This window comes from Pagrus pagrus (genome assembly GCF_965226575.1).
Source record: "Pagrus pagrus genome assembly, chromosome: 17".
Classification (NCBI taxonomy): domain Eukaryota; kingdom Metazoa; phylum Chordata; class Actinopteri; order Spariformes; family Sparidae; genus Pagrus; species Pagrus pagrus.
In genome coordinates this window covers 7,924,151-7,938,426 of record NC_140201.1, presented here as the reverse complement: position 1 = coordinate 7,938,426, position 14,276 = coordinate 7,924,151, and the positions used below count along the sequence as shown (strand labels likewise).

Genomic DNA, 14,276 nt, shown 5'->3' with positions numbered 1-14,276 from the left:
AGCGACTCAGTGATATCACTGCAGGTAGTTTATCAGATTATATGCAGCTTCCTCTGGGGCCACAAATGGCTTCATATTACTTTTTTGTCGTACTCCACGAGACCTGTAAACCCAGTGAGCATTTTTCCACTGAAAAGATATTCAAAACTGAAAGTTTCTTCACTGACTGCTTGAAGAATTTAATTAAATAGTCACATTTAGACCATATTTCACTGGGATTTGCAGTACTGGCTTTCAACTGAGAAAATTGGATGTGGCTTTATAGTCAGGCTCCAAAATAAAAATATGCTCTCATTCGCACGTTATAGATGATATAAGGTGTATCAAAGCAGAGTCGGGGTCTAAGTTTTCCCACTGCATGTGTGATTGACAGACAGGATGGCAGACTGTCAACTAGCTAATCGATCACGGACGCCGTTGTTCTCGCGGAAATAAAAGTAGCCTGTAAAAAGCTAAGAATGGTTGCCAAATATACCTGGGCTGCCTACCCACGTAAAACACATGCGTGGGAAACAGTGTAAGCACATTTTAGACGGTTGAAAAGAGACTGGAAATCATCCAGGTTTCAACAAGAAATCAATGTTGAAAGCCTGGTTGGTGCTCACTGGGTATATTATAATGATATTCATGTGTAGGTAATGGAGAATGCACATTTTTAATGCGTATGTGTCACTTATAAACATCTGGCCCCTAATCCTTATTGCTCTACATCTGCAATTAACCTTCTACCAAACCTCCTTATCCCATTATCACACCTGTTACCTTGCTTGACTTTTCATTTTCTAATCGGAGAAGTCAACAGAAGCAGTAGCTCAAATGTTCTGTTCGTCTTTATGTAGTTTAATCATCTTAAGATTTACTAACACAATAAGCTCAAGGTGAAGAACATTATCAGGGCTTCACCTTAGATAAAAAACAGAGCAGTAAGTCAGTGCCGTAGAGCTGACCAATGAAAACACACCGCTGGAAGTAGAATAAGTTGATATCCAATAATAGCAAACATCAACCAGAACAGCATCAGAAGAAGTTCAGCACTCTTACTAAATTCGCCCTCCATTACAATGCACGCAGTCTGTTGTCCGGTGACTACAACACCCACGTTGCATTGCACAACAATGCAAGATGGGGTGCGAAAGCTAACAGCAACAGTCAGCCAATCAAACTGCTCCTGCTGTATGAGCAATGGGGCTGTGACAAAAGACTCCAGTACTGTCCCTCTGTGTTTACGTCAGAGTGCTACACCCCACGCCACCCACCGGCTTCACTCCGACAGCGCTCCATGTTAGTGTGCGTTTGTGTGTGTGTGTGTGTGTGTGTGTGTGTGTGTGTGTGTGTGTGTGTGGAGGCCATTTAGGCTTTAAGGAAATGTCAGAAGAGAGGCTGTGGTGTTAAACTCAGTGAGGAAAGAGTACATTAGTCACTGGCTTCACACTCACACACGCACACACAAAGCCGTTCAGACTGTTCAGCCTTACGGTTCACACGCCGCGCCACACATGTCGATATGTGCCACAACATCCTTTGGACGTACGCATGAAACGAGGTAACAGCGAGGCCATCGGCATCGATGTGAGTGTCAGCGGTGAACAAAAGCAGGCATGGATGGAAATCGAGTGAGAAAGGCCTCTCTGTGCTATCTTTTGTCCGTCCTTTAAGAATAATGTCCACTCCGTGTCCTCCTCTTTGTCTCAGCACTTGTTAACAGCGCTGTCATTTTGATTTCTCCCTGCACACGTGCAATTCTTTCGTCTACCCTTCATCACTCTTACAGTATCTCCGCAGCTCCTGTGTCTCTTTTCATATGGATCATCCTCGCCGCTCTCTCATCCTCCTTCTGTTCTTTTAATCCGTACAGCCTCGCCTACCTCTCCATCTCCTGCTTTTCATTCTCTCCTCACGTCTTCCTCTCTTCTGTTTCACTAAAGAAATCTTCACCTTTTTAAGTCTTTTTTGTCTATTATTGAGTCTAAAAGGTATTGTTTCCTTCAAGGGGAGCTCCATCAATTTTACACATTAAAGCATGTTTACAGCTTTGGGGAGAAAATATCTGAAATTCCAGAGGTACGGAGTAAGAAAGAAGTGAGTTTAGCAGACCTCTGTAGCCCTCGTCTCATCTCCGCTTGAGATTAGCAGCTTGAGGCTACATTAGGGACTGAGTTGCACTGTGGATAATGTAATGTAGAATAAAAAAGACGGTATCTCTGGTTCTGTTGCATCAACATTGTTCCTTTTTTTATTCAAAACAGTTATACAGGTGTAATGCTAACTACTTACATGACATAGTGTCATGACATAATTTCAATTATGCCACCAACTTGTTGTTTGACTGAACTTACAACAAGTAGAAATAAATAAACTTTGCTGGCAGATTTTTGTAAATGTTCTATTGAAATGGAACTTTTAAGGCTCAAAAATAAAAATAAAATGTACTTGGCACCACTGTTGGACTCAAGAGGGGGTGCAGGGGGGCAGTCGCCACCCCTATGTTCGAAGAAATGCAACGAAAGTGCCCACTTGGATGCCCCTATGACAGATAAAATATGATAAAGTGTCCTACAGGGTGCCCTTCCAGTGGACAAAATGTGCCCTGTTGATTTTTTTGCCCCTGCCCCTCAATCATCCTGTGTCTGCTACTGCTTGGCACATCCATTTCATGAGCCAGGTGCATAGGAGAAGGACAAGTAGACCAAAAGTGTCAAGTAAACTCCCGCACACCGTCCATAGTAGTAGTAACTCACAATACAACATGAATTGCGACATTTCGGCAATACGTCGGGCAACATTGCAGAATAATTTCAGTGCTGCAAGTTCAACAGTGCGGAAGGCTCAAAATACACATAAGTTCACGTAAGTGCTGGATTTTTTATTGCAGTGCTCTTACTTTCTGTTGCTCTCTCATACCAGAGAAACTGTTCACAGTTTCATATTATTCTGTCAAAGGGCTGAAAGATATCAACAGCATTTGATAGTCTAAATAACTTCCTCCCTTCTCCCGACTGCACATCTGCTTTGCAAACATTTCTATGCATCGTTCTTTATTTCCATCCTTCCACGTTTCCTCCCTCTTTATTTTCTCTCCTCTTTCATCCATCCATGCATCCTGCTGTCTGTTTATCCATTGCCTACCTTCACAGCTGCTGTGTCCCTCCTCGTAGCCGGCGCTGCAGCTGCACTTCCCAATGGGCACCAGCCATTCCCCCTCTGCGCTGCAATGCATCCTGGGAGGGCTGTCCATGTCAACCTCAGAGTTGTTGACGCAGGCGCCGCGAACCTCCACCAGGGTGGCGAAAGCTGCTTCGGCCACCGTGTCGGGGAACACTGCCAAGTTCTGGACGGTTGCGAGGCAGCGTTTGTAGTACACTCGCACGGCCACGAGGGCCACGCAGGCGCCCACGTCCTGGAAAGCCAGGTGGAAGCCCTTGCGGTTGAGGTGGCCGATCTCACGCACCTCTGTGTTCAGCTTCATCTTTCTCTCGCCCAGGTCGCCCTGCGTGAAGCTCTCGTCGGCAGCGATGGTGTCGATCTTGGTGTAGCGGTCCTCCCGGGTCACACCCCCGAGGTCCCGGTCCGTCTCGACGTAGAGGAGGTTGAAGGTCTCCTTGCAGGTCCCCGCCACGCCGGGGATGCTGTTGCAGTCGCGCAGGGTGAACTGGAGCTCCACGAAAATGCGCTGGCCGCCTCGGCGCGCCACCCAGCCTGTCTGCAGCCAGTTGTTCTGCTGCAGGGGCTCCATCACATTGCACACCTGGTACGTCCGGATTGGCTTGTACTTCTCATCTACACCGCTGATCTCCTCCCACTGTAGAGATGGAGACAGGTGGGAAAGGGGACAAAGATAGGAATAGAGACCATGATATAGTTAAAACAACACAAAGAAAAAACAGTGAAGAGTGATGCGACAACACGAGGGAGTGAAAAGTAAGAAAACAAAGTAAAGTGAGGTGGGCAGGAGGCGCCACAGATGATGAAAAGTCAAAGGACAGACTAAGAAGAAATACAGTCAGATCAGGTCTAATGACTTAATCTGATGAGTGGGTGCGTGGGCGCTCGCACTTATATTCTTTAATAACGTCACAGAGAAAATGGCAAACTGCACATTCGCAGCTGTTACATCAGCCTTGAGTGGTGCTAGTGAAACAACAGGTCACACCTCCGCTGCCTTCTCAGCCGCTTTCTTTTGATCCCCCTTCCGCCTTTGGTATTAAAAGTAAATGGCATCTGAGAGGAGTGTTTGTTAAATATTTCTGCCCACACGCTGCTGAGTCACTCCCGAGAAACACCTAAGAAAGAAGATAAGTAATACAGCAAGGCTTCTGTTGTTCACGTTTAGTCTCAACCTTGAAATATTGATCGTTGTGTGTTGGAATTGATTGATTCTCTATCTCTCTCCTTTTGTTTGCATTTTAAAAATATATATATGTGATGTAATAAAGGGGTTTTGTCTTTTATTTATCTGAATAATTGATGATTGTTGGTCGATTTGCTGACAAAAATTTGCTGAAAGTGAAAAAGCTAATGTATAATTCAAAGCAAGTGGTTCCCTTCTTTCCAGTAAAGCTATCAGTTAAGGGACTGTAATAAAATCAACAGGAGGTGGGGGTCCTGAAAGGAGGAGGGTTTTATATCTTTACCTTTTTGCAGGGTTGTCTGGATTTTTGGGGGCGAGCAGAGGAGGGTCTTCTAATGGTAGATAAATGTATGTTTTATTTAATCGTCATTGCAAATTTGTTTACTTTCTGCCAAGGATGTTATGTTTTTTCACCTGTGTCTGTTTGTTGGTTGGTTTGTGAGCAGGATTATACAAAAACTACTATAACAATGTCCACAAAACTTGAGATGGAGGACATGTCTCGGCCGAGAATAGACCCCATTAACTTTTGGTGCCAATCTGGTAAAAATGGAATGGATCCAGGAAATGCTTTCACACTTTTGTTGACATTTTTCTACATATTTGGTTATTTCTAAGGGAATCATGGATATTGATGAAAAAAATTAGATGCAGATCCGAATAAAAATCTGGATCTAGCACATTTTTTAATGTTTTCATAGGAGCAGAATATATTAGGATAGGATATTGAGTTAGCCTTGATTGAATTAAAGGGGACTGTTGGGCCTTGCCGGAGGTATACACTCTACTGAGTGCTATTCTTGCTGTTTTTTTTTTTTTGTTTTTTTTCAAAATTTACATCTAAAACATGTTCTGTGTGTTTGGCCATATGCAGATGACAACTATCTGTTATATGAAAATGATTGATCCATTAACATATTAAGGATTAATGGGTTAGAACATCTTAGATTTTACGGGCACTTCAATTTACTCACCATTTTGATTCAACTGTTTCCCAATCATTAAAATTATTTTGAATTATCGGGGGGAGGATGTTGCAATTTTCCTCTTAGTCAAGGCTAGGCCAAGTATTAATAATGGAGAGGGCCTTGCCACCATCCCTCACCAATCCAGTAATTATAGTACAGTCCCTAAGTTTGTCCAATAGTAGCAGAGTTAGTATTTTTGATTTACTTTCATTTAAAAAAAATTGCAGTACAACACAATAATGAGAAAAACTTTTCATCCAGTACCCTGAATAATTCATCCAGTGGCTGAACGATAAGGACTCACCATCTGACTTATAGAGACTCTGACTAGACAGAACTGAAGGTAAACTAAGCACTGAGAGCCATCACTCTGTCTCTCTCTCTCACACACACACACACACACACACACACACACACAGCGAACCAGACAGTGAAAGCAGATTATCTGCGGCGGTAATGTAATATACTGCACTATTGTCAAGGTGACTAAATCAAAGTGGCTGCAGTGTGTTCTCCCTCAGTTCTAGCGGGGCTGCTAGGTGAGTCACACAAGTCCATTAATCTTAGATTTAGCTTTGCATGTGGTCCAGCGGCCACCTCAAGGTGACCATGATTCAAAACACTCTACAATGAACCGCGCATACTGTGTGTGTACGCTGTGCAGTTCATATAATAGACATCTTGTGCATGGGAAGACAGACCTCCAGGTGGGAAGCGTGTGACAAACTGCTCCTCTAGAAAGGGCTCCTGCATTTGTCTTGCAGTCATAACGTTGCACTTTTTTATAAGCTGAATCGATCGTTTCGGAGGGCGGACCATTTATCTATGGCGGCATATCTGAGTGGCGGGTTTTGGACACTGCGGTATCCTAGCCTGGATTACCACCATCGATTAATGATAATGATGAGCTCCAGACTGGATGGAGAAGCGAATGCGAGGTGTGAGAAAGAGAGGGAATGATAAGTAGAAGAAAAGAAAGTAATAACAGAGAGAGAGAGAGAGAGGGAGGGGTGAAACGTGGCGGTGTGCGGCAGATGTAAAGCGAGCAGCTGCGGTGTGCAGCCCGGCGAGCAAATAAACAAACAGATGGACAATGAAAAATGCAGGTAAGCACACTTACTCCATTGGGGGGATAGGACGTCCAGCCCAGCTCTGCCTGAGTCTCTTTAGAATTCAGCAGCACCACTGCAGGAAATAAAAAACAGACAGAGGTAAGGAGTCAATTCAGGAGGGGTTACAGAGCTATTTACTTCATCTTGTCAGTGTAAACAAGTTTGTCAACTAGTGTGTGAAAGAGTCGTCTTAAATTTACGTCTGACAGTGTAAGTGCAACATGACACGTTACGTTCGGCACAATAACAACTCAGCCATTAACACAGAGGCAGGCTTGTCAAAACCTGTTGTTGGTGCACGCATCCTTTGATAAGTGCATTAATACCATCTGAGGACTTAAGCTGCAGCTTTCAAAACAGGCCACGACACAAAGAGTACCCTCAGCAGAGGAAACACTGTACTTATAAAAAGTCAGCGCTCTGTGTTTTCCTCTCAGCACCACGGACAGAGAGCAGGGGCGAGCTGTGAGTCTGGTTTCAGGACCATGGACAGCGACACACAAGAGAAGGTGGTGTGAAGGCAGAGGCAGCTCAGTGGGAGGTTCAGCATTAGCTGCTCAGATAGACGACACAGCAAGGTGAAGTTTCCTGAAAGGTACAGCTAAGAGTTGAGCTTAACATTTTTTAGTCACTCATTTATTTTATGGGCAAGCATTTCTTGTTTATTTTAGAAGTGATATTACCAAAAAGGGCCTTATAGTGAAATTTAAAGCCACTTTCCCATTTTTATAATTGCATTTTAGTGTTTAGGGGAAGATATAGAAATGTATTTATCTGACAGCCATAATTAAAACTTTCTTTTCTGATTAAGATTATCTATCTAGAAAAAATAAAAAAAAAATAAAAAAATTATGACTATCTTTTCTTTAGACACTTTACATTCACTCTGTTGCTAAACCATCGTTACTTTCAGTTAGAGTATAGAAAGTTTTAACAAAGGCTGTGACTGATGTTCTTATATATATTTTAGATTAATCATTGAGCAGTTTAGTCTCCACGGTCAGATAACTGTAAAAGTCCAGACTTTTTTGCTTGTTTCGTCCAATGAACAGCCCAAAGCCTAAAGATACTCAATATACAATTATATAAAAACATAGAAAAGAAGAAGAAAACTGGATACTTTAAGTGCATGTTGTGGCTAAGAAATCTACACTTTTACTTCAAACTTGGAGGAGAAGCAAAGCTTACTTCTTCGAGGTGAATATGTTTTCGGTTTCTTTCCTCCTCTATGTCAGTAAACTGAAAATCTTTGGATTGTGGACAAAACAAGGATTAGAGGACGTCATCCTGGGCTTTGGGAAACACTGATCGCCATTTGTCCCCATTTTCTGACATTTTATGGTCCAAACGACTTATCCACTAATCAAGAAAATCAAGTGATTAATCCACAGTGAAAATAATCTTTAGTTGCAGCCTGTATTTCACATTTTTCTCACATTTTATAGCTAACGATAAAGTGGTATCGAGGAAATATCCATCAGGTTAATCAATAACAGAAAATAGTCTTGAACCATAAACATAGCCTGTAAAGACGCCACAGTTAACTCGTCATGATGTCTTCAAGCCGTCAGACTGAGGGAGGCCCTTGTTTCATACTATAGTATAGTATGCAGCAGGCGTACGCAGGCCATCATCAGCACATTTATCTTAATCTATAATGTAATATCAACATCTGCAGTGGCATATGGTGAGCTGCATTATCGCCTCATTTTTAAAGGATTTTGCTGACGTTAAAGTTACCGGTGCTTTAAGCTTGTCTGCTTATAAAGACCCCCGCGCACACACGTACCACCACACACTGTTTCATGCTCTCTCGCAGCGTTCCCAACACCTACAGCCTTGAGGCAATATGAGATCTGACAACCAGACAAAGCCACCCTGCGCACAGACGGCTATTTTTCATCCTTGAGAAGTGCTGCTTTCACTCTTGTACTTCAGTGCGTCGCTCGGCTTTGACTTTTGTTTTTTTTGCTTCGACTTTCAGCCGCTGCCGGAGCCTTGTAAGGGCTATCAGAAACAACCTGCACGATGCAGTCGGGAGCAGGCAGTTAGCTCCTTGACAAGTAACCATTTCTCCTCATCCGAAGCAATTCTGGAGTTCTTGAAATGACTTTAGCATTACAGCCGCCGCTACATGACAAATATCTGGCCGTATCGACATTAACAACCGGGCACATGGACGTCCTTCTGAGCGGAGAGCCGAAAACCTACGCAGTGTGACTCAAGATGTGGCGACTCAAGACCTTTAATCTTCCTGACTCATGCTCCGAGGACTCTGACACAAAGATGTGCTGACATACCAAAAGAGTGGGGGGAGATTTTTGATGTTTGACACTTGCACAGAGCGGCCAAAATGCAACTTTTTGGAATAAATCTGCTACTTGCTGCATAAAATAACTGAGAAAAGTGTTTTGTGAGAGGTGTTCATTTTATTAATCTCAAGGCCGTGACTCCATCTGCTCAGGGGGAGAATATTAATAAGAGGTGAAGTAAATGCCAGTCGAGAGTCATTAAATAAAAGGCATGCTCTTAAGTGTCACCACAGTCGGGGAGCCAAATTCCTCAGAGGCCAACGCCAGTGAATACTTTTGTCTTTTTTAGCTTGAAAATGAGACGCCGGCGCCTTGGCGAGAGTGCAGGGAAGCCTTGCCGGACCGTGAGAGATCCTTTACTAAACACTTAACTTTATTGTTTTTGGGTTAACACTGCCGGGTGCCCAAAGCACGGTTCTGCGCTTAGCTGATAACATAGAGGCGTTTGGAGGAGATTAGAGCAGGAAGAGGCCAAGGGTGGTGGAGAGACACAGAGGAAAGGCTGAGGCGGGGAGGCGAGGAGGGACGGTGACAGAAAATAATCAGCGGAGGAGGGTGAGGAGGAGATCCAACATGAAAGAGGAAAATGAAAAAAAATATCGGGAAGAGAGAGAGAGAGGGAAGGAAAAGGAAGAGGGAAAAGGGGCACATGAAGTGCAAATAAATGAATACTCGGCGTAATACACAGAGGGATCAGTGGGCCTTAGTGAGCAGTCAGTCAGTCAGTCAGAGAGAGACTCAGAGGACAAAGTTGGCACTATGATCACACGCTGAATACATAAGTCCTGTAATCACAGCCTAGTTAGACAGACTAATGGGCCTTTAGGGGCAGGAGGGCGAGAGAGAAACACACAGAGACTGATAAGAGTGAGAGAGAAGAAGAGGAAGGCAAGAAAGTTTAGCAAAGAAAACCAAAGCAGGGGAAGGATGGGTCACTAAAGTTAGAGAAAGTACGTGTGACAAAGAAACAAAAGCTCTCTCTGCATGTTACACATAGCTCTCACTGATAGCCATGACACATTAGCTACTCACCACCAATTTTAATGGTTGTTTCATAAGTAATTGCCCGTCATTATGGGGACAATTTGGAACTGTGAGCCAATTTTGCTTTTTTTTTGTCGTCCATTTGGGTTTCAGACCGATTTAGGGCGGACAAAATGAGGCTGACTTTCATTACTAAGAGAGAAAGCACGGTCACAGCCACAGAAGAGTAAAAGTCAATCTCAGCCAGATTACATGGAGGGCTTGAAGGTCACATTTCGAAGAAAGTTGATTGTTGTGTCTCATTCCCAATTCATCAAATGCTGACGATTCGGGTCGGCAGCGCCAGTTTTTGAGTTGGGAGAGAGCCCCAACAATCAATTTTCTTACAAATTGGACCTCTAACCAAAGAAAGCATGCTTTTTGTTGGGTAAGAAGAAGAATTGATGATGTGGTTGCCTTTGGTCATGCTTGGATGTGAATTAAAAAATGCGAAGAGGGCATCAAAGAGCTTTTCTCAGAAAGTCTGAAAGAGCCGTCTCTAGAAACCTTTTGAAAAAGTTGTTCCAAAATGAAAAAGATTGATCAATAATCACAAGGAGGCACAGAAGCTGCCCCGCTAATGGGCTGAAGGCTATGCTGAGGCCTTTTACTTCAGCAGGCTCCAAGCACGACTCATGCAAAAGCTGACATGCAACAGCAACGTGAAAGGAATGTTTTGTGCACTTTAGAGTGGAAAACATCTGTGTGTTTCTCTTAAAATGAGACCTTTGTGAAGGTTTTCAATGCAATGCGGGAAGAGTGGAGTCTCCACTTGAAATTGCCCATTTTAATATGGTGATGCTGCGTACCTCTGTCTGCCTTCGTGCGTGTGATTAAGGGTATTTGTTTTGTTGCTTTCGTCTTTGTTTTGCAATGTGAGGTAAGTGTATCTCAAGTGTAAGCGTCCCTGTCTACCTCCCCCCTTCTCCTCACCCACTCTTTCATCTTTCTCTGGTTTTGTGAGATGTACTAATTGAGTTGTTCAGCCTTGCCGACACACAAGGATGAGATACACTGACGGATACAAAGCCGCACACAGCCGTAGGAGAGATGTTCACAACAGCACTGAGGCCAAATACTCTAAAGAATGTGAGGGGGGGTTTCGGTGTACCAGTAGCACTCGTGAAGAAGCTAAAGACTGGCCTTTCTCGTGCGTGTAGCCAATTCTTACATGGCTATTTTTCCTTCAAAGTGGTAGACGGTGACACAAAGACAGCTCTGTATCAGAGGTCAATTTCAAGGACTGTGTGACGGTTTGCGACTCTTGAACTGAGAGTGAAGGAAGACTTTCAAAGCTAAGAAGGTAAGCTGACAGGAGAGGAGAAAAAGAGCTGAGGGAACAAAAAGAAATGGAATCCGATGCTCTACGTACCTGACGAACAAAGGTATAAACAGTGAACGTTTTACCCGAGACGCTCTCTCACAGACGGAGATAGCATACTCAGTTGAAACACAACTCACGAACATACAACACCGCACACAAGTATGTTCTGACAAACAAAGAGCATTTAAATCCCTCCCAGTGAAAGAGGCTCGTTTCATAATTCGCCTCTGTAATGTTCTATAGTTTCACGGCAGGATTAGCTCTTGCATTGGCTGTCCTCACCATGACCTGCTGGCTACTTATCAGCCGGCCGACCCCGAGGCAGACCACGGGGCTCAGGAAGCTCAACCTGCCTAAAGAGGGAGCGCAGAGATCGGGATAAGTACAGGCACCACCGGGACAGCTATTGTCCAGTCATTATCCGTCTTATACAAAAGAAGAGTGGAGGAGAAAGTGAAACTTTAAACAGGCTGAAGCGAAGATCAAAGGCGTGAGAAAGGACGGAATAAGATATAACAGCCGTGAGATTTGGACAAAACTAGAGACTTGACTTGGACTTGACTGTTGTGAGACTTGAGTGTTATGAGCTTGACTCCCTGAAGACTTAAACTAACTTCAGACTTGAAAGCAAAAACATTTAAATCTCAGATAACTGGCGTGTATATGCATGAAGTCTAGAATATCACGTGCATTAAAGGAACTTGATCTCACATATTTTTACAACTGTGAGACTTGACAGACTGGGACTCGTTTATGTGACTTGGGTCCTGATTACAACTCAAGACTTTTCTTTGACTTGTCTTAATTAAAACCTCTTTTGGAAGGAATAACATGAGACCTGGGTGGAGACTTGCTTTGATAGGCTAGAAACTTTACTTAGACCAGTGTCAGTAACTTGGGATTTGATCTGTCCTAATGACTTGAGACTTGACAGGTTTGGGACTTCACTTGGACCTGTCTATGTGTCTTGGGTCCCCGAAAAGGACCTGCTTCATAACTCTAGGCTTGCCTTGGAAGTGTGGACTTGGACGTGTGGACTTGCGTCAGTGACTTGAGACTTGACAGACTTGGACACAGATGATGTGGAGAAATGTATATAGATAAAAAAAAAAGAAGATAAAGTATATACCAAATCTAAAATGAAAAATACACATGCATGTACAGCTGTACTACAGATTTTTTACAGAGTGTAGTTTGTTGATCCCTCAGGAGGGAGACCGGTTCTTCACTCCGCCCTAAACAGAATTACTAAATCAGAAGCACCCTCGAGGCTGGATGGGATTTACAGTCTTGCTCGAGGACTCCAGAGCAGGGTGGCAACACGGGACTTGGAGGGGGCCTGAATCGCATTCACAGCACTTCACATGAAGAATGGTCCTCCTGTTTGCTACACCACCCTGCCGCTCCAAGACGTGGGAGGGAAGATAATATATAGTTTGACAGGAGCAATACAGTAATACTGCTGTAGAACAGATAAAAAAGGATAAATGGGTGGGGATATGAAGTGTCACATAAAAACACAAACAGGCACATAAAAGATAAATGCTGTGTATAAACTGACACACACACAAATCAGAAACAAACACACACACACACACACACACACACACACACACACACACATAAACCACCTTCAGAGACAAATGGTGTCAGCGAACTCACTTTGCTCCTAAAACACACACATTTACAGATAGCCAGCCAGTGGTGCTATAATAGGAGTCCTAACAGCAGAGTGCATTAACTTCAAACAGGGCTCTCCTTTCAGCAGAGTCATTAAACTTTCAACTGGTAATGTGACATACTGTAAAGAGACTTGGCTGTCTGCTTTCTAATGCCCACCATGCAATTACCTACATGATGCATGACAATGGGGTGGACGGTTAAATGCTATCATGGTGTACCGCATGTCTCTTTTATGTGTACTATGTGCTTAAGTATGCTGTCGAGCAGTATGAACTTCAAACTGGCAACAGACAACTTTTTTGCTGTAACTTCTAAACTAAATACTGATTGCACCGTATGACGGCTGCAGAAAAATGACACCATTCACATATAGACTGGCACAAAGGGAGCGCGGCCAACACAGAAAGAGGCATTATTTTGTGCGGTCATTACCCCCAGGTAACGGTGGAACAACTGGGATAACTGTGGAAACTATACACTGCAATAGAAAACGTCCCTCGCTGATTATGAAGGCAAAGAAGGCAAAGCAAAAAATGCCAAATACAAGCTCCAAAAACAAAAACATTTGATTTACTAAAATATCCAAAAGCAAAATCTTCTCATTTGAGTAACTTGAACCATGTGTGCATTAATGCTTAAAATAGTGTGCCATTGTACATGCACACATGCAACAGTGTCTGTCCTTTCCTCTCAGTGCTATACCAGTTGCCTCCGATATAGCACTTCGAATTACCATGACCTGGATGACTGAGAACGTTCATCAACATATTCTTATGTTTGTTCCCGTTTGGCAGCTACTCTACACATTTGGCTGAAGTGTAATGCAATCAGGCCAGGATATTTAATTATGCCATTCGCTTGATTATCCATGAAAATTTCAATTTCCACACTTGACAACCACTTTAAGTCAAAGGCCAATAATTAGTGATTTTTTCCCCCCCCTTTTTTTTGTCGATGATGAAATTGCTGGCGGTTAATTGTGTGTCAATGGGAATGGGGCAAAAAAGAGAGAGAGACAAATGAATGTAAGAGCAGAGAGGGTCAAATGAAAACACAAGCAAAATGTGTATACTAATAATATAAAACTAAGTATTTTTTTTCAATTATGAAATATGATGAGGATAAGTGCATGTAAACTCTTGTTGAGCCAGCCAGCGCAGTAATAAAGTTAGTAAAGCGGTGTGAGGAAAATCCTGGGGGCTGATGAACAGCATCAAGGTGCTAATCCTCCCCCAACCTTGTGAAAACAGGTGTCTCATGGTCATTATTCCTCATTCTTAGTTTTGAAATGAAGATTTTCTGTGGCCAATATGGACAGACCCGAGAAAAGGCTGACTGCAACAATTGAAAAGTGATTAAAGATGTGAAGGTTAAATCTGCATGGAAGCAAAAACAACATGTTCTGTGCAGAAATCACTGCTGCTATTACTACTGTGATTACAGCGGCTATGACATCACATGGTACGTTATGTCCCCGGCACATAATGTCTCCTCGTCTTCCTCATC

General features: G+C 43.2%; 1 protein-coding gene across 2 annotated transcripts in view; it reads right to left on the bottom strand.

The window, feature by feature from the left end:
• The window catches only part of epha10 (EPH receptor A10), a 164,943-nt gene that overhangs the window by 118,215 nt on the left and 32,452 nt on the right, over positions 1-14,276 (bottom strand). For both annotated transcript variants that reach the window (XM_084379205.1, XM_084379206.1), the window contains exons 2-3: positions 6,437-6,501; positions 3,127-3,799 (exon numbers count right to left, since the gene is read on the bottom strand). In XM_084379205.1, coding sequence (XP_084235331.1) covers positions 3,127-3,799; positions 6,437-6,501 — 738 coding nt within the window. The remainder of the gene's footprint in view (positions 1-3,126; positions 3,800-6,436; positions 6,502-14,276) is intronic.